The sequence below is a fragment of the Gavia stellata genome, chromosome 2 (genome assembly GCF_030936135.1).
Source record: "Gavia stellata isolate bGavSte3 chromosome 2, bGavSte3.hap2, whole genome shotgun sequence".
Classification (NCBI taxonomy): Eukaryota; Metazoa; Chordata; class Aves; order Gaviiformes; family Gaviidae; genus Gavia; species Gavia stellata.
In genome coordinates, this window is record NC_082595.1 from 53,004,562 (window position 1) to 53,031,821 (window position 27,260).

Here is a 27,260-nt window from a genome sequence, read left to right on the forward strand (position 1 = left end):
AATTAGTAATATGTAAAAATTGAAGGATAAGCAGAGTACATAGCCTTTAAACTTTCACTTACAGCCTGATATCAGACCACATTTGCAGCCAGTGAACACCCCACTTTTCAAGTTGCGAATTTAACTTTGGCTTCTTTCTTCACGTCTTACAGCAGGGTGTCCTTTCCGAATGCTATTATGTGTACACAGAGTAACAGTGCTGCTTTGGAGCCACTATAGTGTTTAGTAAATGGGTTTAAGCAGATGGTATCACAAAGGACCCAGAGGTAAATGACTGTATTCCTCCGTGTCTTGTTAGCTGATAATGTTGCATGAAAAATACTGCCAGATCCCCTTTCCAAAAAGGATAGGCACATCTTTTATTTCAAAAATACTTTGTGAAAATTAAAAACAAAAAATAAAAATTAAAAATAAAGCTTCACTGGAGACTTTAAAGACTTTCTGTCATTTGCCATTCTTTCTTTAACTAAAAGTAATTACATAAGTGCAGATGGCTACAATGTGTATATCTATTTCTTATTTTCCACGTTTTGTAGCTTTTCAGATGTAGGAGCCCAAAAAGCATTATTTTTGGAAGCATATTTTATTTAAATGAGAGCATATTTATGTAAATTATTTGAAAATTTTTCAGAACATTCACATTTTATTCTGATCTCATGCTCAAAATTTTGCCATACCTTTTATATCAGATTCAAAAATTACTGCATAATTTTAAAGAGTGCTATTAAAAGGGACTCTGCCTAATATGAAACTCAATATTTAACTCTCATGCCCGTCACCTTTGATTTTTTGGTTTGTTTTGGTCTCCAAAGAGACTTGCCCCTTAAAAAGGATATGCGCCTTAAGAAAAGATGCCTCATTTACCCCTTAGTCTTTAAAATGGGGGAAAAAAGGATTTAATTTGGCAACTGTGGTAGATCTCAGCTTCTGAGTTGCGTGACAAACGGGGCTGTTCCAGGGGCTGGTTGCCTCCATCACGTGCAGACGTTGCACTGTCCTTCCGCTCTCCCTGCTGGCTTTCTCCTAAGTTGGCAGGGTGTCGCGGATGACAAGTTTCCCGCTCTCCTGGCACCACAGAGAGCAGAATATGTGTCGGCCCCCGTCCTTTGGCAGCTCATGGGAGAAGGCTGCAGAAGGCAGGGAGCAGAGATGTGGTGCCTGTGTTCCCAGTACTCTCCAGTTGCTTGGCTGCCCAGTTCGGGAGGGGTAGTTTTAACCCTGCCTGGGTCCAGGGCTAGGCCAGGGAGGAGACGAACACCGGTAGTCATTTCTTCCCTTGGGACATTACAGACAAAAATGATTTTTAATATTTTACATCTTGTCAAGTTTGTAAAATATCAATGCTTTTAGGTTTTTTTGCTAGTACCTTGATTTTGAAGCGTAAAGAAAGATTCTGGGTGCGCAGGGGTCTTGTGGAAGTGATTTGTTGGCGCAGGACGCATTAACCGGACATGGTTAATATGTAGATGTTACCACGGAAGACGATTTATAACCAAGCTCAGTTCACAGACAGTTTATGAGAAACAGATACCTGGCACTAACTCATCGTTTTTTTGTCTACATTTTTTTACCTGGAGTTTCAAAAATGAGCTGACTTTTTATATTCCTCATGATCACTTTGAAAGGGAAGAGGCTTTCCTCCTTAGTTTTTAGGTGCTAGGAAAAGGGGATGCTAACGTCTTTCAGCTCAAGAAAGACATGAAACTAATTTCTTGGTTTTTCTTCTCTCGTTTCCTCCGTTCCCCAGTATCATACTTCATCTCTGCCACTACAGTTATTGGGTTTTCTGGGCAATAGTAGCAGAGAAAATTGACAAAATAATTTAATGCTGCCCCATAAGTTCTGAAATGAGGAAGATTGTCCTTGCCTTTGCCTTTTGGAGTCCCTGCAGCAATGCAGTGACACTTTCAGAACTCTCTTCAATTTTACTTTTTCTGTTTAGAAATCTTTTAAACAAAACCAAGACAGGCAATTCTGCCAGTTTAATTGAATAGCTTCAGGTCTTGTCTACATGCTTAGGCATATTTTCTTACTAATCTTTCATAAGGTCCTCAAATGTACGTGCATATAAATGAGAAATTGTGTGCATGTATACATGTGTGTGTATATGTGTGTATGTGTACATATAGTTCTTAAAATACAAAAAGTCTTTCTCTTCTTTTTTTCTTATAAACTGAAGAATTGCCTCCTGCTCCTACTATGTAAGTTCTATAGTTCTGCAGAGCAGAGGAAGCTGATAATGAGTTGGTAACATCCTGCAGTTAGGTAGTTCCCCTAAAGGAGAAAGAATTATAATTACCTGTTCTATTTTGAGCAGGTAATTTTGAAAAGTGACCAAGCCATGGACCATTTCAAGAGAGGTATTGGGCAGTTGGGATGGTGTTTTAATAGGCCAAATGCCATCTGCTTCAGCAATTTGTAACATTTTATCATTGACAACTGTAGAGGAATGAGGCAGTCTATTTTGGTGAAATGGACAGATTTCTGTCCATCTGTGCTTGTATTGCAGCATGTCACTTGTACTTTAGATCTGTATAGCTCTGAGCCAAGATAGAAGCCACAGCAAGGTCAAGAGGTGGAGAAGCCTGTCAGCACCTTCTGTCTCTAATGATACGACAACTGCAAATGGGTGCTTCAAGCACAGCCTGGAGGCAGTCATTATGTTGGGCCTTGAAGCTCAGCTTTCTCTAATACCGTTTCAAAGGAAAACGCTAACTTCAGATGCTTCCAGTTAGCCAAGAGTTTAATCTATTGTAGTTTAAAGTCAGATTCATTCCTGTGTTTCTTCAAAATAAAAAAAATAAATAAACCCCCCCCCCAAAATCATTGTTAGGAAGTTGTGTATAGAATTGTAGTGTTTCTCCTGAAAAAAATGGATGATGTTTCTTTCCAATGGCTGATTTAGATAGCTTTGCTGTATTTCAAGCCTTTGTTTCTTCTCCGTATCCATGCATCTGCTGTCTTTTCCTTTTTACTTTTTTTTAAGTTTACACAAAGCATTTGGGTTAATATTTTTATGAGACTAGAGAGCTGACCCTAGCAGGTGACCTTAAAGATACACTGGTCCTCCTCTGTTTCACTAGTGCCTACCAGATCGTTGTTGAGGAGCTGCACCCGCACCGAACAAAGCGAGAAACGGGTGCCATGGAGTGCTACCAAATCCCCATCACCTATCAGACCGCCCTTAGCGGAGGGTCGCCGTATTACTTTGCTGCTGAGCTGCCCCCAGGAAACCTGCCGGAGCCAGCCCCCTTTACTGTGGGTGACAACAGGACTTACCAGGGTTTCTGGAACCCGCCGCTGGCTCCTCGGAAAGGCTACAACATCTATTTCCAGGCCATGAGCAGCGTTGAGAAGGTAAGTGCCAACCACACCTGTCTCCTGGAGGGAGTCAAAGACATGCCCGTGGTGACAATTAGGACTGTCGAAGTTGGTCATAGCTAGGTGTTGGCGGTGGCACAGCTGTAATCCCTTCCATGCTGTGGCAGCATGGCAGCGTGCCATTCACATTTCACACCGCCCTCGTATCATAGTAACTGCTACTAGACGAGGGTTTAATACATCTTGTAGTAATAGTCTCAGCAAAGTAATTTTAGTGCTGTGACTTTGCCTCCTCAGTAAATAACATCCACAGCCCTTTCCCCAATTCTCAGTACTTGTGCACTTCAGAAGATTAAATTACTGCAGGATAAACAGTACGTGGGCTGCTCAGCAGGCTAATAAAATGTTACAAACTTTTTAAGACTCTTGCACTGAACATCAAACACAGCGTAAAAATTTGCCTGAGCAAAAATAACCCCAGGCCCACGGTGTGTTTTCGAGAGCCTTTCTGAAAAGGTGTACTTGAGGCTTGCTCCACTGCTATGCAGTAGTAAGAGTATGGCTGTCGCTTACCCTCATTACCTCCTTAGTGTTTCATTTTTAACTCTGTCGCTGAGTACTGCTGCTGGCTCTGTATGCATATGGAAGGGGGGAAAGCGCCAGGGAGGGAGGTTCCAGGTGGGAAGAACAACTGTGGCTCTACAAGCCCCATGCTGTTGCTCTTGAATGGTTTTTCATCTCATAAAAGAAAAATGGGGGAGGGGGAAATGTTCGGTGAGGAGGGAAAAGATGGTAGGCATAGAAGCTTCAGATATTTAAAAATTCAGATTTTTGATTTGTGGTTTAGAAATCTGAAGGAAATTGCAGTAATATGTCCATAAGAATCTCCATAGGAAGCATCCAGGCAGGTCAGAAAGCTAGAAAGAACAGCCAGATCTATAGCTGCTGAGACTCAGCGGAGCCATCGGAAAGGAGCAGAAGCCGTGTTTACCCTTCCTTATGTTTGGGTCTCTGCGGTGACTAAACAAATCCTAGCTAACAGGCAGCCTTGCCTTGGAGCCTTTTGAAGAAAATCTCACCTTCTACCTACGGTTATGAAAATTGCATACGCATCAAGTCAGAATGGGGGAAAGCAGGAGCTAATGAAACTGTACTGGAGCTGCTTGAGAACTGGAGGCTTTTTCTGAATAAAGAGACTGTTCCCTCTTTCTAGTTCTTACCTGTAGACCTGTATGAAGCAAACAAAGCAAAATAAATGGTAACTGCTGGTCACTCATTCATATTTCCCTCACCTGCTACATCTATTCCCTTTGCTTTTGTTGGCTTCCAGCTGACTAAATTGTAAGGCAATTTATTTAATTCTCCAAGAAATAAATGGGAGGGAAATGTAAAACAAAAATATTAAATCCAAAAATAGATCTTTATTTTGGCTTTTACATTTTGACAGATAAGTAGAAGATGAGGGAAGGACATACTGTTTTTCACTTTAACTTGATTTCAGCTTGTGAGAGAGTTTAATCCTAAAATGTTTTTTCTCTGGTATGATATAAAACTTTGGATAAGATTTCTGTTCCTAGAGGGATTTGAGGGGGAAGTTTTGGGTGGACTGCACTGCATTCTGCCAGGACAGAGATCTAATGGTTGTAAGATAACCTCTGAGCTGCAGAATATTTAAACAGGTGCTTTACTATAAAGCGGTGGGCTCACCAAAATAGTCAAAGGGAAGTACAGTATGCTCTGAAATACACTCTAGGGTTGGGATGAGGGTTGTTCTGTGATCCTCACAGACATTTTGAACAGAAGTGGGCGGGTAGATCCAGTAACTGGGGAGAATGATAATTAGGTAAGATTATATCGATAAACTTTGCATGGCTTTCATGTAGGTGGAAAAATTGTCTTTATGGAACACTAATGGGAAGCCTCAACTCACAGCGTTGCTCGTTCTTTACAAGCTGTGTTTTCAAAACACCATCGACATATTTTACCTGTTGCTTGGGAATCTTCAAGAGGAGAGAGATCCCAGGGGATTTATTAGGAGATGGAGTGCTGAGGGGTGCAGGACTAGAGGGAGTGTATTTTATAGAATGAAACTGTCGTTATTATATTTTCTAATTACATGCTAATATTGTTTAGAGTGATCTAATACAGCAGCAGCTGCATCCTCTCATGCAACCTTTGGCTATTTCAGTATGTTTGCCTTTAAAATGACTGCACATTGTACAAAAAGGTCAGAAAACCCGTTTATGACTGACCCTCATCTGTTCAGGTTGTCCAAACTGTGCATAACCAAGTCAATTCTCTGTTCATTTGTTTCAGTTCTCACCGAACTTCTGAAAGGCGCGGGGGGGGGGGGGGGGGGGGGGTGTGGGGCGGGGGGCGGGGAGTAAAAACATAAAAATTGTCTTTGCATGTGCAACTTCTTCTCAAGCACATCACTGTCAAATCACTATCTTTCCTGGGCAGATTGTATAGGTTGTGCATTAACTATTAACTGTGTCATATGTGAAGGGATACCTGCACTGCTTCTGTGCTAATTCCATACTCAGAAGCATGAGGGAGCACATTGCTGGCATGCTTCAGGTGACTCTATTCAAGCCCATCAGGATGCAGCAAGACAAGTTAGTTTGGACACAGTGCTGAACAAATGTACCTTCTTTGCTGCATGGTGCTGTTAGAGGCCAATGCTGGCTCAGGATTTCTGTGCCTTGAAATAAACAAGAGCACCAGTTCTCCCTTTTTCGTCCACTGCACCCTCCCTCTGTATTCTTATGGCATGATTTCCATTTGATTTGAATAATCTGAAATCTGGCTACATCTGGGCTGTCCTGCACTTTTTCTCCCCATCATTATCCTGGATAGTATAGATCAATGTCTAAATTTCATCCAGCTTTTGTAAAGGCAAAATCACTCAGCCTCTTCTCTCCTGCTAAGTCCAGAGCCCTGAGCCACGTTGTTGGGTTGCCCCAGCTGATCAGCAGATCTCAGACGAATTTATGGAATGGGGAGGGCAAGAAAAAACAACCTCATCTGACTGTTTTCTTTACTTTTCCCTCCTCAACAGGAAACCAAAACTCAGTGTGTTCGAATAGCTACAAAAGGTAAGATCTTCGTCCCTCCAAGCAAAGTAGGTTTTTTAATGAAATGTGGAGTTTCTTTTTAATGTTTCAACCAAAGCCAGTACTGTCCCTCTATTTTGAACCACTTGATGGTCTTAAAATGTAATGGGCTACTGCTTTTTATTCTTTGGTATTCGGCCAAGAGAGTACTGTTCTAGCAATACTCAGAATTTAGACAAAGTAAGTACTCCTTTGTTTTCCCTGTCTGTGGTTTTCAAGAACTGCTCTTAGGCTGCTGGAGCATTGCAGGCAGCAAATAGATGAACTGGAGTCTAGAAAGCACACGTGGTAAACGGCTGTTATGTTAGCCGTTATTTCCAAGCAGGGGTGGAAATAATTTAAACGAAGGACATGATAGTTAATTTTCCTAAGTAAGAGCTCAGAGTGTTAGCCAGACATAGGGGAGGACTGATCTGAGGAAGACTCATGTCTTTGATAGCAAGTGAGGCCCAGGGCTAAGACTGGCTGCATAGCTGTGAGAATAAATCATATTGACCCCACATATAGTGGGTTAATCACATACTGCTCACTGAGAAATGCTGTTTCATCTTCAAATGAGTACTTCGTTGTTCTGCTAATTGTTATCTCTTGCTTTGACTGTATTTATAGCCATTCATTTTGGTAGCTTGATTGTGTCAACATCATCAGAACTGTTTGATAGACTCTGGCAGTGTAAACAAGAAAGAAGCTTACAAATGCTGAAAGAGTACTCTGCGGAGGCCCAGCACTACTTACATTGTCTCTTTCTAATTGCATATTGATATTCAGCATAAAAACAACCTTAGATATGAGCAAGCGGGCATTTAAAGTACTGTGGTGGCACATCAGCACCATTTTTTCAGTCTCTTCTTTCAATTTAAAACTTGTTCCAATTAAAAGCTGATGCCTCTAATGAGGTGGTAGCAGCAAAGCATTTTCTTGAGAAAACAGAAAATAAAATGTACTTCTCCAGATGTGTTAATATTTTCATCAAGTGAGGTAAGCTAATAAAAACAGGAAATTAAAACCATGAGCTAAGTCTTCTGTGAAAAGTACATCAGCATTATCTTTCTTATGTTTACCTGGTAAGAGTAAATGTTTGAATTAAAATATATTTGCATAAACAAATATTTATTTATGTACCACAAGCATGTATTGCTAGGATTTGAGTCAAGGGAGAGTCTTGAAAGGCTTAGAAATATCCTAAAATACTACAGAAACATGGAGTGGAAGGAAGGAAGAGGAGAGCAGTGGTCTCTCTCATTATAAATTTTCTGGATAGTAATAACAAAATGGGGAAGGAGTTCACCTGGCTTATGAGGAAATTATTTTTTACTTAACCATATTCAGTCCACCGATGTCAAAGCAATGTTCACGGGAGCAATAGTTCTGGTGGTTGCTTGTATGCCTTCCTCTGCCGTAACAGTCACCTGCACCCCAATGACTGTAGTCTGAAGGAAAGGGGAAATGAGTAGCACGTTTCTTACCATCGTGCTATAAATCTTGGCTTTGCTGCTCTGGCTAAAGGCATGTTTTCGTGAAGTAACTGCATTGCCTGATACGTCAATACTATACTCCTTGGATGTGGAACTAAAAACCAAAATGTTTTCTCTGACTTTATTTTAATCGATAGACGTGAAATGTGGGGGGAGGCAACATTAGGAGCAAATGCTTTCTCTTGCTCTGAAGGAATGCATCATCGCTTCGAAGTAACATACATTCATACCTCTCAAATGAGTTATACTGGTATTCTAAATACTTTTTAAAAAACTGAAACTGTAAATTTTTCCCATGTTTTCATTGTAACAATAACAACATGATTTGGTGTCCTTGAAGAAAAGTATACTTAATGTATTGGTTTATGTATGTGTTCATCTGGTTATGCTGATTTTTTCATAGTGTGTAAGTTTGCTTTGAATCATTGACCTAGGAGTCGTCTGGTTAATATATTCACAGGGAAAAGGGGACTATCTCGCCTTACCTAACACACCCCAGTAAAGCTAGTGTACCCTTTTAAAATCCAGCAAATTGTCTAAACTATGTATTCAGTTATAAAAGTAGTATGTAGCTCTGTGTTGTCTCCTGTGACTTGAAGCAGCCTACAGCTGGGCAAACTGAATTTTGCCTTGAACATGTTGAAAAGGCATTAAAAATCATGAAGAGCTGGGGTGGAAGGTGAAGGAGAGGAACAACAGTAAAGGTGCATGTAAAGGCAAGGCAAGATTTCCCTGGTAGTGAAGTTCAGTATTGCCAGCAAAGGTACTTTCTCATTTTTACCTTGTTGAGGGGTCTGATGTTATCTACTGTGTATATTCATGCCGATAAAATGTAAAGATGGGGGGAAAAAATGGTAGTAATGTCATGGTTTGGTGCTGCAGAAGTTCATATCCCTGAAATTATAATCTTGATAATTTAACTTTCCTAAATCTGTTATTTCCCCAATATGTGGGTTTTTTTGGCTTGGTCAGTTCCCTGTTAACATAATTTACATGTATTGTAATGCATAAGGGAGTTTGCACGTATCATTCCCATGGGTTGCCTTCTACCTTTGAGAATTGATGGCATAGTTTGTTTATTGGTGTCAAACTAATGAAAGTCAGTAAATTTAAATTGAAGTGCTCATACTTTTTCAGTCCATATATTGCAGGTGCAATGTTCTCATGCACTTCTGATAACAAAATGCACCGAAGCGTGAACTCATCTAAAAGATGGTGCCAAATCATGACTAAAGTATGTTGCTGCTTTTGGTGTGTCTTGAAAGAATGTTTTTAGAGTAAGCTGAGAGGCTTACTAGTGTCTGGTGTATTAAAATACACTGAGTTAATTTTTCATGGAAGAAAATAATGGAACAGCACCAGATTAAAAAGTAGTCTCCTGAGCAGTTCCTGTGTACTTGCAGCTGAAGGATGAATGCCAGAGTGATTCTTTGATGGTCCTATAATAATAGGGTAATAATGGGATCCCCCCTTTATCTGGACACCTATTTCCACAAAGCTTGTAAGAATTTAATGACTTTGTGACTTTTGCCCTTCTGGAGATTGGACTGAATTGGCCAAGAGAGTCCCAAGTTATTAGATGTGGCAAGAGGGTATGAAAGTTGCACACATACAGAGTCTGTTCACATAAGCTTTGATTGTTGAGGGAACCAGGTTAAAAATAACTCCTTGTGACACAGGTGGTGGGTAGGACATTCCTAAAGCACCGTTTCCATTACAAGTATAGTGCAGAAAATGTATGAACTGAACCATTTTAATTCCTTGGATACTTTTAGGCAATATTGCCTTCCTCTGTCAACCTGAATTCTCTTCCCGTTCGGATGCTCTTAATAACTAGTGATCAGCATCCATTTGTTTAAAAAAAAACCAAAACCATTAATTGGTCTCTGCCTTGTTATTTTTTGAATCTAGGTAGTAGCATTACCCAGTCACTAATAATCTGGTTTTCCACACAGATAGTAACTGAAGGAGGAGAAAAAAATAACTTGTTTTCTGAACTGCAGAGAAGGGTGCAGCAACTTAGGTAATAGGTCAGATATTTATTAGGAACTGAAAGGTGGAGTTATGCTAGGAAATGTGCGTTGCTTGACAAAAAAAGTGTCACACATGATTTCCTATGCGAAGTTCTCAAACTTACTAAAACTAATGTGGTAAGGCAGAGTTCAACCAGTCCATAACATGCTCGTATCACAATGAATATGTGATAACTGAACCTGCCTAACCAAAGTATTGCTAGAGGAGTGACTAAAAGATGTGTGATCCCCATAGCATGCACTTCAGAGTAACACACAATGTTGGTGACTGATCAGTCATATCTTGGAGTTGAGTTTGTGTAAAAATTGGAATGAGTTTCCACTAGCACACGATGTTGGCGTTTCATTTTACAACCTAAAATGTTATTGACTGCTAAGGGAATGAAACTAGATTAACGTGGTCAGAGAAGAGTGATGCTTCAAATTATTTAGCATGTAAATAGACATTTAAGAGGACAGAAGGGACAGCAGAGCTGTTATTAAGCAGAGGGTATATGAAGTTGACATTTCTGACAGTTTTTAGGCTGCCGAGTTTGAGGCTAACACTGATTTATGTGTATTGTTTTGTTTTGTTTAGGGGACTAGAGAAAAATACTGAAAAATTAACTAGAAGAAATCTACTGTAGCAGTAAATAAAGAAGTGGTGGGCCTGGCAGCTCTATCCCAAAGTAGTTAGAAGGAATAAATGGAGTCCAAGGTTTCTCACTCTGCATATAAAACATGAACTTCATCACCTCTAAGATTATTTTCCCTTGTGGTTTTCGTTTGTATTATTAGTTCAGGCAGTGGAGAACTTCTCTATCTCTATGCACGTTTGGTTCATACAGATGGATGAAAATGCCATTTGAGATGATGCGCATCTGGAAGTAATTGTGAAATAGCAGAAAATGACTTTTTAATCTGATTTGAGGAATAAAAATGTCTGGGTGGTAACATTTCAACTGCAAGTGTGCATTTAGTCCACCATCATTATTGCTCTGAATTCATTCCCACAGCGGTTGGGGATTGATCCAAAGGCCTTTGATGTCAATGGGAGTCCTTCCACTGACATTAATGTGCTTTGGATTAGGTCTTTAGAAGTCATAAATCTGTCTAGACCATAATTATTTCCTTGAAATTGTTCCTGATGATGTTTCTGCTCTTAGGGAAATTTGTGAAAGTCAAATCACCTCCTGTAGCAGGATGCTCAGATATGTCTGTTGCTGATTAATGCACAAATGAGGGAAGATGTCAGATGCTAAATGTATATGAAATGAAGCTTCTCTCACTGTTGTTTTTATGTTTGGATCAATGCTCCTCCAATGACTTTTAGCTCTACCATCATAATAAGCACTGGAGACCTAAATGGCAATATAAATTTAGAGAAGAATGCAGATGTTGCCTAAGTCACATCTTTCTTTTCACTCATTCATAGGAAAAAGCTATTAATATGTTTAAACTTCAGTCGTCTTTTGCATAATGTCTTTTATCTCACAAAGAGGAGATTTTAACTGACTTGCTGAGCTTTCCAAAGATGGAAACAGAATATTAGCATGGCATATTTTCCTCTTTTGTATGTGAAATTGCAGTAGCTCACCGAGCCACCACATCTGCCAGTTCTGGTAAGTGATACCTTTGGTTGTAAATAAAAAAATTGAATGATCCTTTGATGGAATATTTAATGATGGTTATAAAAAAAGCAGTTAACTGAAGGACACTTCCAGATTTCCAGACACACAACCTATAATATGGGTATTTTAGTATATGAGAAGAGAGTAACAAAATCATGGAATTCAATTACCAAAATTTGACTTGAGTAAAAAGGAATTTAATGTAACAACAGCATTTATTAGGTGAAGCTACCTGATTAATATGCATGGGACAATTTTCAGAGAATGTGTTTCCCGTTCTTTATTATAATGCACCAAAGAGAAGTACCCTTTTCTGCTTATTGATTGGCATTTCTAAGAAATAAGGGTTCCTTGTGAGGGTAACAGCAAAAAATTCTGAATTACCTAACGTTTTTTATGCTTATGACATTGCCTGAGCTGAACTGTTTATTTTAACTGTATTTGAGAATAATTATTATAAGCAGTATTTTCCAGTTTCCAGACCTTTTCCAAAGTCTTCAGGAATATGGGTTTATTACTGGTTTTTGAAAGAATAGTTGACTGCTTTTGGTCAGAAAAGTTTCATGGATGATTAAATCTAGTAAATACAATTAATAAATGTAATTGCTTTACTAGAGAACTTTATTTTTAAATACCTTTCATAGTAGATAACTGTATTACATGCAAACATTCTTTTATTAAATTTAGTTGGTTTTGAAAGTTGGCTTTTTTTAAATCAGTAACTTTGTAAGAGGAAATGCTAGTGATAGATTTCCATGTGTTAAAAAAATCAACCATTAGCATGAAGGAATTTTTAGTCCAAAGATATAATAAATATTAGCTTTCCTTGATTTTGAAATGTTTCAGTATTTCTTTTGGCCTAGATACTTAATTAATTGCTTTGTGCAGCTGCTATAAGCATATTGAAATCTTGGGAACCTTAAATGTTTCCTAAAGAATAAGAATTTTAAAAGTAAGAATTGAGGTAGAGGATTCTAGTTTATATTTAAATGTTAGAGAATGAATGTTGGAGAATGCTCTAGGTGAAGGATCAGCATCTTAGCATTATATGCTCTGTTAGTAGGTGCCTGGTTTCCCAGGTCTCTTCAGCCATTATAAGTATTATTTCATTAATCAGATTGTGGGCATTGACTGTTTTGTATCCATTGTTAAAAATATGAAGACATAAAGGCAGAAATCTACTGTTTTTACAAAACCCATTAGACTTTCAGCTGCAATAGAAAATCCTTGATTCCCCTGATAATAGATATGCAATTAAAATGACCATTTGAAATGGCCATTTGCTAATACTGCAGTGGTTTTTTTTTATTTTAGCTCCCCTTTTTTTCTCTTCTTTCATCATTTCTTTCCTTTTCTTATGTCTTTACCTTCTTTGTGTCATATTTAAGGTGATTTTTGGACATACATAATTTCATAAGTGTTTATAGAAGGTAAAATCTGTCATCACCTGATAGGACTGGACTCTTTAGCCCCATTTCACCTGGAGAACGTGTCCCCACTTTTATTTTATATGGTGATTAACTACACCATTGGATGAAATGGCCCCTTGCAATGCCTGGGGTTGAAGAGTGTGTGAGGTAGAGGCAGAGGTTGCTGCCTCTAACAGTCTGTCACAGGCATCTCACCTGCACAGTTGGCTCAGAAGCAACTGGAGTTTGGCTTATCCGTGCAGCAACAGAGCTTTAGAGCAGCCCCACTGAGGGACAGCACTGTTTCACCTTTTCAAAGAAAGGAGGAGAAGGGGGTCTTTAGGAATTATTGGGTTTCCATCCAGTCAGTAGTCTTCAGACAGAATAAGCTTTCTCCACGTGAGTGGGCATGTCAACACTGACAGTCCAGAGTAGATTTTGCCATACACATCACTGACATGTAAGTTGAGTTCTATACCCAATAAAGCAAAAAATTGCTGACGCTAGAAATAGCCCTGCATACAGGTATCTTAACACCATTGTTAGTGCCAGTACAGAAACTACAGTTTAAACTGAATGTGGTCAAAATCAGTCAAGTTTGAAACTGGTTTCAGGAAATGGTGCGTTAGTTTGGAAGTTTTTAATATACACACATTTATTGGATTTGGAAGCTTGTAGGAAAGTCCTAGATTGTTTTGGAAGTGGTAACGAAAACTTGAATGGCACTCCAGCAGTGATAGTATGCTCTGAGCCATAGCTGGTCATCACTATCCCATAGCTCTGATGTTCTGTCATTGCAGAAGACATCATGGATGTGTTCAATATCGAAATAGTAGCAGCTTCCTTACTATGCTACAACTTAGCACTGGTGAAGTAAAAATCATGTATGTGGCAGATTGATGATATGATCATTCATAATGAGGAGTTGATTTCAGTGCATCACACATAAGCCAACATGGATTGAAAATCAAATTCTTAGAGAGTATGTATGGCTTTTGGCTGCAGATCTGGTGAAAAAAGCACGTGTCGGCAGCTCATTGCTATCCCTGTTACAAATGACTGATCTCACTGAGATTAGCCAAAATTAACTATCTTAACATAGTGAAAATAATTTTAAATGTTTCCTAGGTTAGAACAATTGTACGAGCAGTTCTGAAAGCAGGGTGGAAATGACAGTACATGGTGGAGAGAAGTAGTGGTGAAAGGCAAGGGGAGGTAGTCTTCACATCTTCGGGTACAGCCGAAAGGTCTTGAGGTCATGTTTAAAACTGGGAGAAGAAATGGAACCTCAAGGTCAAAACTGCTTCAATCCAGTTACAAAAAAACAAACATAAAATGTTATATCAATATGCGACATCTTAGCGCAGAGATGGTAATCTTTGCAGTTATCCATCCTTGTATTAACATCTACCTAACATGTTTTGAGTAGAAGACAAAATATTTTTGAGCAGTAAAGCTGCTTACTGTGCACCTGGACAGGAATTGCAAGCAGGACTTTGTCTCAGAAAAGAATGATGCCCAAAGAACGCAGAAGAACTTCAGCAACATCTAAATCAGAAACGTGCTTATTGATTTTTATGAAAACGGTTTATGGCCCTAAAATCAACATCACTGTTTCTCTGTATCTGATGAAACACTTTTAACTAAATGAAAAGAAGTTCCACCTCGTTGTGATGAACATTACAAGGGTTTATTAAATTATTTGCTTGTCATCTCTGACAGAATGCTAAGTGAAGTTCTACAGCTAGTCATCTAGAAACAAGAAGCAGCATTGCCAAGCATAGTAGCACTTCCTAAACACTGTCAAATGTGTTGCAGAGCAAGTCAGTATGGTTGATTGGCACTGCTGCCAAATTACTTGAATACAGAGATTGATGCTTTGTCAGCTGTGTAAGGAGACGATGGCTCTGAAGTTCAGGAGCACAAATTGCTTTCTGCTCTGATGGGAAGTGTGCTAACCACGCTATTTCTGGCAAGATCATGACCAGAAAGGCATGCAGATGGACCTCACAGGAGGGACGATCTTTCTAGAAATTGTGTGGTTATCGCATATCTGTCTGTCAGAGCAGGAGGAAGTTACAGGCACTGTTAAAGCGATTTTTGTAGCCAGGTAAACCCAAAGCATAGGGAACAGAATTATGACCCTCTGTGTGGTTTTCAGTGCTGTCGACTTTGGAAGTGTGTGGAGGCTTTTGTGCAAATTCAGCAGCTTGGAAAGGACTGTGAATATTCTCCATGCTTCACAGTGACGTGGTGATAAAGGTTCTTGATCAGGATGGACTTCCAGAACCCTTTACTGTCAAAGAGGTTACAAAACAGATTGCATCCTTTGCCACTTCTGATTAACATTTGCTTTGTTGAGTCAACAGGAAAGGTGACCACATTCAATACCATATAGATGCCAGAATATTTAACCTGAACAGTAAATCAGAGGTCCCATATCTGCTGACTTGTGTTACTTGCTCTTTGCTGATGACTGAGTATTGGTTATTCACACATATGTAAGCAGACTACATGTTATTGACTGTTTCAGCCCCTCTGCCAAGTGGTTTGGCCAGGCCATTAGCATAGAGGAAAAAAAGGTCCAGTTTTAACCTTGCTGTGGTGGAAAATACCCTGAGGGAGTAGTCTGCGCTGACAATACACTAGTGAAATTTGTGAGAACAGCAATGCTACTTCAGCAGCGTACTTCTTTCAAAACACCACAGTTAATAGCAAAGTCATGCAGGGAATAGCAAAAGCCAATGTAGTATTTAGGACATTAAATCAGCATGACTGAAATAAGAGACATCTGGCTTCCCACAAAAGCCAGATGCATTAGTTGTTGCCACTCTTTGTATGGCTACAAATTGCCACTCTTTGTATGGCTACAAAACTTGGACCGTTTATGGTCTCCACATCAAGCATCCAGACTATTTCCAATGCACTGCTTTCATGCCCTTGCTGCCATAAAGCTGTGGGATGTTACCTTGAATGCTGCACTCCTAAATTGCTGTCATACTGTCAGCACTGCAGCAAGATTACAGGACGTCCAGTTATGCCAGACCTAGTTCTCATGTTGGACAACAGATTGCCCAAAGCAGGTTTCTATGGGCAGTTGAAATGCAGAGAAAAGCTCAGAGGTCGCATAATGAGGTGGTTAATGGACAAGTTTAAGGCAAATCCTCAGTTATGTGTCATCGGTTTCACAGTGTGGGAAATTATGTCTGAAGATTTTCTGCTCTGGCAAAGAATAGGTACTTACATCATCATAACATGCAAATAAAATCAGAATGGCGCTGTATGGTGTAAGTGAATATGGTAGCAAAACAGATTATATCTGTACACTTCACAGTATCATGAACATGGTCCTCTTTCTGGGACAATAAAACCAAGTCCTTATGTACTCATGAAAAACAGGCATCATAATCACTCTCTTTCCATCCCTGGTACTACTGTATTTCTGACTTTGCCATTTCAAAGGGCTACTTATGGAAGATGTAAATCATATTTTTTGTAAACACTGGAACAGGTTGCCCATAGAGGTGGTAGATGCCCCCTCCCTGGAAACGTTCAAGGTCAGGTTGGACAGGGCTCTAAGCAACCTGATCTAGTTGAAGATGTCCCTGCTCATTGCAGGGGGTTTGGACTACATGACCTTTAAAGGTCTTTTCCAACCCAAACCATTCTATGATTCTATGACATGAAGATACATTTTTAAAACATTTTCTGACTGTACATCTTACTGTTGGGACTGTTACATAATGACAGGAAAACCAAATTGTTGACTATTTGCTGGAACTGTTGAATGAGTTTTTGCTATTATATCCATGTTTTTAACAATAGTGAAAGGATGACTCTTTTTCCATATGAGAGAGGGAGAGGGTAGGATTCTACAATTACTGTAATTGGCATTCAGATTGCCTCAACATATGGAAGACAGCTGATTTGCACAAGTACAGGCATTTTTTAATGTGAACCTTAATTTTTATGCACACTAACACCATCCAGATTATCTGAATTGTCTGCTTGTTTTGTCGACGCATTACAATAGAAAATATATAGTCAAGCAAATCTCAAATTAATCCTTGATCTGTTTCTAATTTCTCAGATTTTGCTGAATTGAAATTATCATTCCTGTTTTGAAATGACGGTGCTGCATTCCCAGGAATTTTGTAACAAATTTTATAAAGACTGGTAATTCAACATGCTGTCATTATTTTCTGCAGATGTAAACAGATTTTCTCATAGTTCTTCAGTGTTTCTCACTTTTGGTAGTTCATAAAGATTTAATCCTGAAGGGCTTAGAATCTGATATTATTCCAAAATTTAGAAAGGTTGTCAGCTAGTTCCCGTTCTGCTTGAAATCACTGAGCCATAATGGGTATACAGGAATTTGCATCCACATGTTCGTCTTTCATAGCACTTCCTTTTGTACACCTAATGGAAAGGGTTACCATTCCTTGCCCTGGTGTAAAGGTTTTCAAGATACTGGAGTGTCAAACCTGGGCACTGGGTGCTTCTTCTGCTCAGTGAAACATCTAGAAGGAGCCTCTGTCTTCATGTATCTCAAATGTGATCAAAGATGACGATTGCTGTATGTAATAGTACATTCCCTTTTCTACTTTTACAGAAAATTCTGTTATAGGTATCAGGTAGGAAGGTTGATTTTTCAGATTACTCTTGTCTGTTGAGGAATACATGTCGCAAGTTCCCATGAATAGCCATTGGATATTAACCATCAGGGTTAGACTGGATTTTTCATTAGTAACTTGAACTGCGGATTGTGCCATTGCTGTTACCAATGACTCTACATAGTTTCAGCCTAGATCATGCCACACACCAAGATGGGAAAGGCTGGTGGCTATCTGCAGCTGTCACTACCTATTTGTAAATCTACCAAGTTCTTATTTTGCTTTTGAACAGAATTTAGAAACCCTCATTCTACATAAGTAGCAGGCAGTTTAGGGACTGAGAGATGGCAAACTGAATCTCATTATATGCTTCTCCAAATACGAAAGCTGGTAATCTGGTTGCCTTTGTATAAAAAGATGTTGCTTCAGAGCTTATGCCGAGTAAGCATGATGTTACTTAGCCAAATCAAATAGCTTTACTAATATAGATTGAATTCAAACTGAAATGAAGAGTTTTCTCAGACTCAGAAAGCTAAATCCCTTTGTGCATGCAGAGAATAGAGTAACAGAAATCGTAAGTTCCTGGATGACCCTTTTTGAGTAATATTGGTGAAATTTAGACAGTGACATTTTATACCCATGGAACAGAACCAGCTGAAAATACTTTTCCAAATCGTTTTGGGAAGTACAAATCTTTTACATTTTATTTTTGAGTAACCCATTCGAGGAACTGTTTTGGATGAATGCAATTACTTAGGTAAAACAATTTGGAGGAGGAGGTCTGTGGTGCTTGGATAGCACCATAGTAACCTGATAGATCGTAGGCACACAGTGCTGCAGCATTTGGAGGACAGTGGGTTGACTTGCAGAAGCTCAGCTGCAGGAAGGCCTGTTCAGTTGTTCATGGCAGGCCTCCAGAGTCGTCTTGTGTTTGTGATTAGAAAAGCTCAGCAGAGCCCTTGTTCTTCAGAGACAGCATAGCTGCATTGTGTTTCGAGTATAGTCTGAGGATGAGGGACTTCTAGATTTAATGGTTGACTGCTGACCCAGCTATTGGACCTGAACCTGATAGACTTTTGCATGAACTAACACCTGTAGCTTGGAGGAGAAGAGGAACAGCCACCTGGGTACAGCTGCTGCCTGAGCCTCCAGCAAGTGTGTACTGCCTTGTCTGCCATCAGCCAGCCCGTAGAGGTGATAAGCTGTTTGGGCAGATATGTAGCACATTGTGCATAGCTGGGCCCACACAATAAACCTGTCAGGGACCCGACCACGGGATGTAGCCTCTGTCACTGCTGAGGTGGCATCATGCTGCCAGACCAATAGAGCCCTGATGGCTATAATTACTCATTCTGAGATCTGGGAAAATTAGAATGTGTCCATATGCTGAACAAGACACTTGACTAGTTTTTCAAAACTATAAAACCAAGTGACAGATGCTTTTTATCACGTGATAACATTTCTTAAAATATTACTCCTTCCATGTTTGAGCTGCTTGCTCAACCTCTCTTCAAAGCAAAACACGTCAGCTGTACAGCGTACTCCATTCAGCCATGTATGGAGGCTCCTTGAGCCCTACCCAATAACGAAGTATTTCATCAAGCCAAATTTTGTCATTGCCATCGCTGGCCACGACATAATAAGACATGCAAGATTTGCAACAAATTGTCTTAACATTTGTTAGGCTAAAGGGGAAATACAATCATGCAGGATAAGCTGACCGTAAGTCTTTCATCTTCTTCTCTCCCTTCTCAAGATGTAGCTATTCCCTGTTTGAACATGGTTAAGGTAGTTAGGATCAGTTTATACTGTGGTATAGATGTTTGAGACAGAAACATAAATGAAACATCCCTAAACCAGAAGCTAAGTACAAATTTAAGATACATTTCTTTTGCCAACTTTGAAACTGGCTACTGTGTTTTCAATTAATTTTTGAAGAGAACAGATTCTCTCAGCCACTTTCCTATCCTGCTGGTGTTTGTGTAACATTAATTTTGAGAACTATGTGGTCTTTGTCTGCTGATTGAATGTCTAACTAGATGTTTTACAGCAAAGTGAGAAAAGATACCATTATAATGAACACTTAAAAAAGGCTTGCTTTATCTCTAAGCATGATGGGTAGCTTGTGATATTTACAGTCCCGCAATGTATTTTTAACTTGGTTAAACAACTTTGAGGATTTGTTTCTGGTTTGGGATAGGGCATTTGAAATATGAATGCGTGCTTTCATGTTTGTGCTGCAGCCTTTCCACTGTCTCTTCCATTTTATTATTATTACTGTCCAGTTTAGTATGACGTATTTCAACTTTTCTGGTGGGAGTTCTTAATTAAAGAGAAAGGTCTTGTTTCCATTGTGATACACAGTGTTGACTTTCCTAGCCATGCCTGTGCTCTCTGCACAGTGTATCAGAGCTGCTTTTCTGCCAGTGGAACAGCTCATTTCTTTAACAGCACACTCATATAAAAATTAATATAGTAACTTCATTTTCAGCAAACAAGCAATGGCAAATCAGCAAGTGTCAGGAGGCAAAAGAGAATGTATGTTCTTGTACCTGAATGATCTGCTGCATTTCTTGAGATATGTTATGGATTCAAGGCTGGATGCTGGATCTTGCCCCATTTCTCTGTGTAGCTGTAGATTTCTCTGTTGGAACTGGGCATCTCATTAGGATCAGAGCATGAGATTTTGGTTGGAGGATTGCTCTCCACTGGTTTTTAACTATGGAGTAAAGGGCAAAAATAAAGATACTTCGCCTGTATAGAGTGAGCATAGTTATTGCAGCTGTGTATATGTTGAACAGTAACTTGCAAAATAACAATAACCAACTGGTTTTTTCTATGCTCTCAAGACTTTCTTTCATTTTAAAGTCTGGCTTTTATTCCACGTACTCAATTTCTCCACTCATATCTAACAATGTGATTATTAGTGAATTCCCATGAGTAGTACTGAAGAAAGATGCTGTCTTAGGGATATTTTAAGTTTTTCAAGACAAAAAGGACTTGGTATCAGAATGATTATTGATTTCCAGTCACTGTAAAGTACACACACATCACAATAAAGGTTAAGTGCCTAGAAGAATGTAAAAGAGCAGCAACTTTAGGTAAAAAGAAATTCCAGATTAAAAAGAAATCAGACTAAAGTAAATGCAGTGAACTGCTTTCTTTATGAGTAAGTCTGGAATGTTTTCTTCATACGGCTACTTGTAAACAGGATGTTTTCTCTTTTTATTCTTAACGCAGACAGGAACACATCAATATTTAATTTGACCACGAGTAGTATATGTATTGCATTTAACCCCAAATGTATGTCAGACTTTGTGTGTTTTTATAATGGTGATATGAATTTATAAATCCTTAATGCCCTTAATGCCGCCCATATGTTGTGCTGAAATCCTTAGGAATCTGTAAAAATAAAAATCAAGAAGATAGTTATGGGCTCCAAAAGCTGAAAATAGACCTAAGCCAGTCTAACAGCTAAAGATTTGTCAGCTGGATCGTAATGCTCCTAAACCTCTGGCATAAAAAATGTTGCCTTTGAGAACTTATCCCATTATATCTCAGCATCGTAAATCACTCTACAGAAATAATATAAAATAAAATAAAATGCTCTACTTCTAAATAGAAGGCATGATCCTGGCATCTGTGCTTCTGCCCCAAGTGCTGTCCTTCTGTGCCACAATCAGCATGAGCTTTTCTTAGATTTATGCTTGTGGGCATATGGACAACTGGAAGTCATTTGAAGATGTCAGTTGTCCTCATTTTTTTTTCTTTTATCCTTGTCCACTGTCAGTTGCTAAGGATGGTGCTAGTTTTACTCCAAAGCAGTATGCAGTCAGATTGCTTCATCTACATTTTTGAATTTCAGAGGCAGAGAGCCAGAGAAGCCATTATAAGGACTAGCATGTGTGCATATACAGGTATTTTCCACCAACAGAAGATGGTGTTGATTCCTCAGCCTGTGTAAAAGCTCTGTCTCAGAGTTTTTACATACACTTGCCCAGTACCTTCTAAAGACTAGTCAGATGGAAGCAATCAGATGCTCTCATCAATTTATAGACTTCCCATGCCCATTTGAAACCCAAGACATTTAAAAGCTACGGATCATTACTAGTGTGGAGGCTACCCTGCCCATGGGAGTAAGAATTTCTGCTAGTCATCCTATCTTTTGTTGGTAGCCTTTTGTTAGGCGACAATTGCTTTCTTCCTTTCACACCAACTATTCATGTTGCTGGGTTTTATTTTCCCATCCACTCATAGTAAAGTGATGCACCAGCACAGCATTATAATGAATTTCTGTTTGGTTAGGCAAAAGTTGGATTGTCATGAGTAATCGAATTACTCCTCTGGAGACAGGATTTCTGACTAAAGTGATGAGGTGAAGCGATTACAGCTGTAACCCTTACAAGCATAAAAAGATGTGTTATGCTAATCCTTTCTGAATGGGTTGAATTGAAAACGAGGGGAATAAAAAAGAATGCTCTTGGAAAAAGAAGGGGGTATGAAAGGACTACTGTGTCATTTATTCCCTTTTCATTCATCCTCTGTTGCTATAGAGAAAAAAAAAAAAGTAGTGGTAAAAAGGAGTGCTTTACCTTTCAAGTCTGTCATTCAAATCATTTAGTCTTAAGCTGCCTGAAATATTGTGTAAAATTCAAGGAGGGGGAGGAAAAAAAAAGTAGGAAGGATAGGTATAGCAAAAAGAAATGGGTGAAGAAGTGCCAGTAAGAGTAGGTTGCTTTTTTTAGGTTACTAAACCTGCTATGATCTTATCTTACCTTGACGTAAAAAACAGCAGAGTGAGGAAGGGGAAAAAAATCACTGAGGAAAGTATGAGTTACGCCAAGCATTACCTTTATCTGCAGACATTTATAGCCCGAGTGTGAGATCCTTGTTACCCCCAGGCTTGTTTATTGTCTGTTTCAGCTTTTTCAGCTGTTAAATAGGAGTGTTCTGTCTCAAGTTAATACCTGAAAAGACTTTTAAAGGTTCAGCTGGAAGGAGAGGTGGCATGTGAATTACAATGTAGTAATTAACTGACTAGAGTAGCATAAATAGGTTTTGTTAAATGGAGAAGAAGAAACAGCTTTTGGGTTTTCGATGACCAACCTGAATATAAATGGTCAATGATATAACTTGGTTTTTTGGTTTTGTCTTCGAAGATTTCAAACAATTTTCATTGTCGTTCTTTTTTCCCTTCTCTGTATACTTTTCGGGGGGAGGAGGTGGGGTGGTTGACCCTGGCCAGCAACTAAGCACCCACCCAGCTGCTCACTCACTTTGCCCACCAGCAGAATGGGGAAGAGAATCAGAAGGGCAAAAGTAAGAAAACTTGTGGGCTGAGATAAAGATGGTTTAATAAGTGAAGGAAAGATTTATTTATTTTTTAAAAAGTGATGCAAAGCAGTCACTCACCACCTCCCACAGACAGCCCAATGCCCAGCCAGTCTCCAAGCTACGGTTACTTTGGAAATTCAAAACTCTCAGCTTTTATTGCTGAGCATGGTTTCGTACAGTAGGGAATATCCCCTTGGTCAGTTGGGGTCAGCTGTCCTGGTTGTGCCCTCTCCCAGCCTCTTGCCCACCCCCAGCCTACTTGCTGGGAAGTCGCATGAAAAACAGAGAAAGCCTTGATGCTGTGCAAGCACTGCTCAGCACTAGCTAAAACATCCCTGTGATATCAACACTGTTTCGGTTACAAATCCAGAACACGGCACCATACAGGCTGTGATGAGGAAAGATAACTCCATCCCAGTCAGACCCAGTACATTCTCTAAAAATGCTTACATTTTATGGTCGTGTTTTTCAGCATACTGTCTTTCCAAGGAGAAGATTGGGGAAGTTTGGGCAAAATTCCTTTCACTATGTCTGCCTACAGGGATAATTCATATTTGGTGTTCCAAAAGTTTCATATGAATGAAATCCTCCATTAGCTCTAAATGTGGAAAAAAATACCAATGGGCACAGATGGTTGAGCTGTTTATTTTCCCTGTCAGGTATCTGAAACTAACTGGAGTTTAAGAACAGAACCTTTGAAGGAAAAGGAGAAAAATTAGAATTTCCAGAAAAATTAGAATTTCACACTTGCATTTCCCCCAAATTCCCTGAGTTCAACCTCCCTGGAAGGCCTCTGTTTACTACTCTCTTACTGTTTTGCTCACATCCCTCTTGAAATTTTGAAGACATTAGCCAAGGTGAAAAGACTTGTTTTAACTTTAGAAGTAATTTTCAACCATTCCGGTTTATTTCGTGGCTGGAACAGACCCTTGTGCACAAGGAGCCCTGTCTGAAAAGGAAGGGATAACTCAGCTCTGAACCTAACTCACCCTAATCTCAGCTGTAATCTTCCCTCACCCAACGTTAAAGACAGGAATGAAATCCAAGCTGAAATCTTTTGTTACTAGAGTATTTGATAGCCCAAACATGTGAGAAAGATCTTTGCAAAACACTGAGCAGGAGCCTCGTATACTTGTTACCCATCTGCAGTAGGGCAGGCATGGTGGCAATGCTATGGGAGAAGGATGGGAGGATATTTGGTTTTAACGAGGGAGTACCTGCCAGTATAAAAAGCTAATTCTTCTAGGGCTACAGGATGAGGAATATTGGCTTCTTCAAAAAAAATGTTTGAATTTGGCTGTTGCTGTCACTGGGTTTTCAATCAGCAACTGTAATTAAAGTTTCTTAAATATTAATGGTACTTTTTACCCTTGCAAAGTCGAGATCAGTGTAACATGGTTCAATGCAATGAAACTTGTTTTTAATTCAGGTTCACTAAGTAAACATTGTTAAGTCAATGAACTGAGTGAGAATGAAATTTAGTTACTGTATTGCTATGCAGTAAAACATTTCATGTATTTTACTGTTTCTTGAAAAAGGCTTTACAAGCACTCAATAAACAGATAGAAAATTGGTATTATATAAAAAAATCTTTGGGTGATGAAATAGATTTAATAAATACCTACAATATCTATGAATGTTTAATAAAGTACTTTTTTGGTTAGTGGGCATAAATACATTTTGCTGTAAATGAATGAAAACAAGATTTTTTTTTGTGTATGATTCTGCTGGGAGCTTAGAGCCAATACATCTAACAGATTGTTGAAAAATTTTGCAGTAGGTATTGCTTTTATGTAAACTGAAAGTCCTTAAATTGTCATCTTTATTCACTACATTTGATGAAGCAAAAGATGAAGAGGCTCGAAATAAGGCTTTTCTTTTAGTAGTTTGTATTAAGAGTGGTTGAACCACTCCTCTGTCCATATTGGCATAGCCCCGTTGATTTTAACTGAAGGTCCACTCTCAGATGCGTATGGAGTAAAATAATTGAAGCAAACTGGAACATTTTGAGTTTAAAAATTGTGAACTGTTTTTTAAAAAAACACCTCTGTGTTTACAATACAAATACGAAAAAATTTCAAAAGACTAAATGGACTCTGAAGTTTGGTCCTTGCTCTGCTTATATTTAGGCTTAATCTCATTTTGATTTTTTCATTTGGTCAGTAAACATTACTTTGAGAAATAATTTCTTTATGCTTAGAAAAAAGTATACAGGTTTAAAAACCTTGTAAGAAGTGTCAAGGGTAAAAGCAGTGCAACAGTTTGAGGAGTTGTTTGATTTGGGGGGCGAAGGAAGGTTAAATGACAAGGTCTGCATTGATATTTTTCTGTTAAGTAGAAGGTAACACCACTTCCCTCATTTCAGTGACGTGGTTGGTTGGTTTTTAACTGCATGGTAAGAAAGAGAAAGGAGCACATTTGCTACAACTAAATTTGAAGACTTAGTATCAGTGACCCGAGGCAATATATATCACAGGGAGGTTGATCTGTAAATGACTCCATGCAGATCTGACAGTGCATTTCGGACATGATTTGTAATGCTATTTATGTTCTTGTTCTGCCTGTCTCACAAAAAGGCAGACAATTTATGCAGAGTTAAGTGGTAGTTTTGTGTTGTGACAGCACATGTGGTAGCATTTGGAGTTCCCATTGCAAACCAGCACAGGGGACAGCCTTTCTAGAGTGCACAAAGTAATGTTTGCAACAGGTCTGGGATTGTGCCTTCTAAAAGAATGGAAGAAAGAAGCTACTTCTTTTGCTCACAGAGATCCACGTTTGAGTTTGCTTCTCTTTTCATTGGCACGAATCACTCAGATTCACGTAGCAAGGGAATACAATTCAAGTCCAATTTAAATTAACATTTACAACCAAAAATCATTAATTTAATCAAAAATCATCTAAAGAATTTTAAAGATTTTCTATATCAACCGTTACCCTTTCTTCTTTTTCGTATTTTATGCTTTCTCTCTTTTGCTGTTTTTTTCTTCTTCTGTTTTCCTAATAGTCCAATTCTTTTTTCATTATGTTTTCCTTGTTCTGCATATCTGTTTTCCAGACTCTTTTTCTTTTCATTTCTGATTTCCCTTGCCATGTCTCTATTATTTTCATTCTCCTGTCAGACCTAGGGCAGCTCCTCTAACTACAAGCTGTCTTTCTGCTCCTAAACCCTGAATCGCCCCTCTTTTATCTCTGCAGTCTTTTTTACAGCAGGGTTTCTCCAGCCCTAGGGGCCCCTGGGGAGAGGTCCACAAGCAAATAAGGAGAGCATTTCAGGGAGGAAAGCAATCACATGCTATAGGCAGTAAATTCTTCTACCCAGTATGTAGCCATATTAATAGCCGCTTGAAAGAGTGCTTTCTATCCCCTTTTCCAGTTAATGAAACTTCAGCTGATCAAAATGCTTTCTGGTAAGCAAGGACTAACTCATCTAATGTCTCTTCACTGGCTTTCTGCACTTCTTCGCTTTGAGAGGCAGGACCTGAAGAGCAGTCTTCATCTTTATAGGCAATCAGTGGCCACTGAGAATCTTTTAGCAAACCAGAGCATGAGGTTTTTTCTTAAATATCCAGGGCCAGATGCTTAAAGCTACAGTCAGCTTTAAGAAGTGCCCAGGAGCCAGCTCTGATTGAATCTTAGGGGATTGTTTTTGAAATTGCGACAGCCTTAGAAAAAAGCCTCAAACGTGAATCTAAGTGAAATACTGAAACTGGAAGAAAAACAAAGTTAAAACTGCATTCCCCGCATTTCAGAGAATACTGCTTCACTCATCTATTTATTTGTGAACACAAGGCAATAATGACTACTAAGGCCAATGAGATGAACAGAGTGTCAGTTGGTGTCTTCATGTATAAAGTAAGAATCTTGGAATAATTCAGGTTGGAAGGGACCTCTGGAGGTCGTCTGGTCGAACCCTTGCTCAGAACAGGTTCAAGCTTAATTGGATCTAAACTGGAAGTTAAATTAGGTTGCTCAGGGCCTTGTCAAGCTGAGTTTTTAATGTCTCCAAGGATGGAGATTCCTCTTTGGGCACTTGCCCCAGTGTTTTACCATCCTCATTGTGATATTGGGTTTTTTCCCTACTGTCTACTTTGGGATTTCCCTTGTTGCAAATCATGTCTGTTGCCCCTAGTCCTTTTGCTGTGCATCTCTCAGAGCAGAGTCTGGCTGTGTCTTCTCTACATGCATCCACCCATGAGGCAGCTGAAGATGGCAACAAGATCAATTCTCTCCTTCCTTATTTTCTGCAAAGCCGCTTTCTAACCCCAGGATGTACCGTGGTGTGGTACCTCCCAAGTTACCATCCCAAGTGCAGGGCTTTGCGCTTGTCTTTGTAGGTGAAAGAAGGTGAA

At 39.2% G+C, this 27,260-nt stretch overlaps 1 protein-coding gene across 1 annotated transcript in view; it reads left to right on the top strand.

The window, feature by feature from the left end:
* The window catches only part of PTPRK (protein tyrosine phosphatase receptor type K), a 320,227-nt gene that overhangs the window by 245,959 nt on the left and 47,008 nt on the right, over positions 1–27,260 (top strand). The window contains exons 11-12 of the mRNA XM_059835338.1: positions 3,084–3,357; positions 6,383–6,419. Of these exons, the coding sequence (XP_059691321.1) occupies positions 3,084–3,357; positions 6,383–6,419 (311 nt within the window). The remainder of the gene's footprint in view (positions 1–3,083; positions 3,358–6,382; positions 6,420–27,260) is intronic.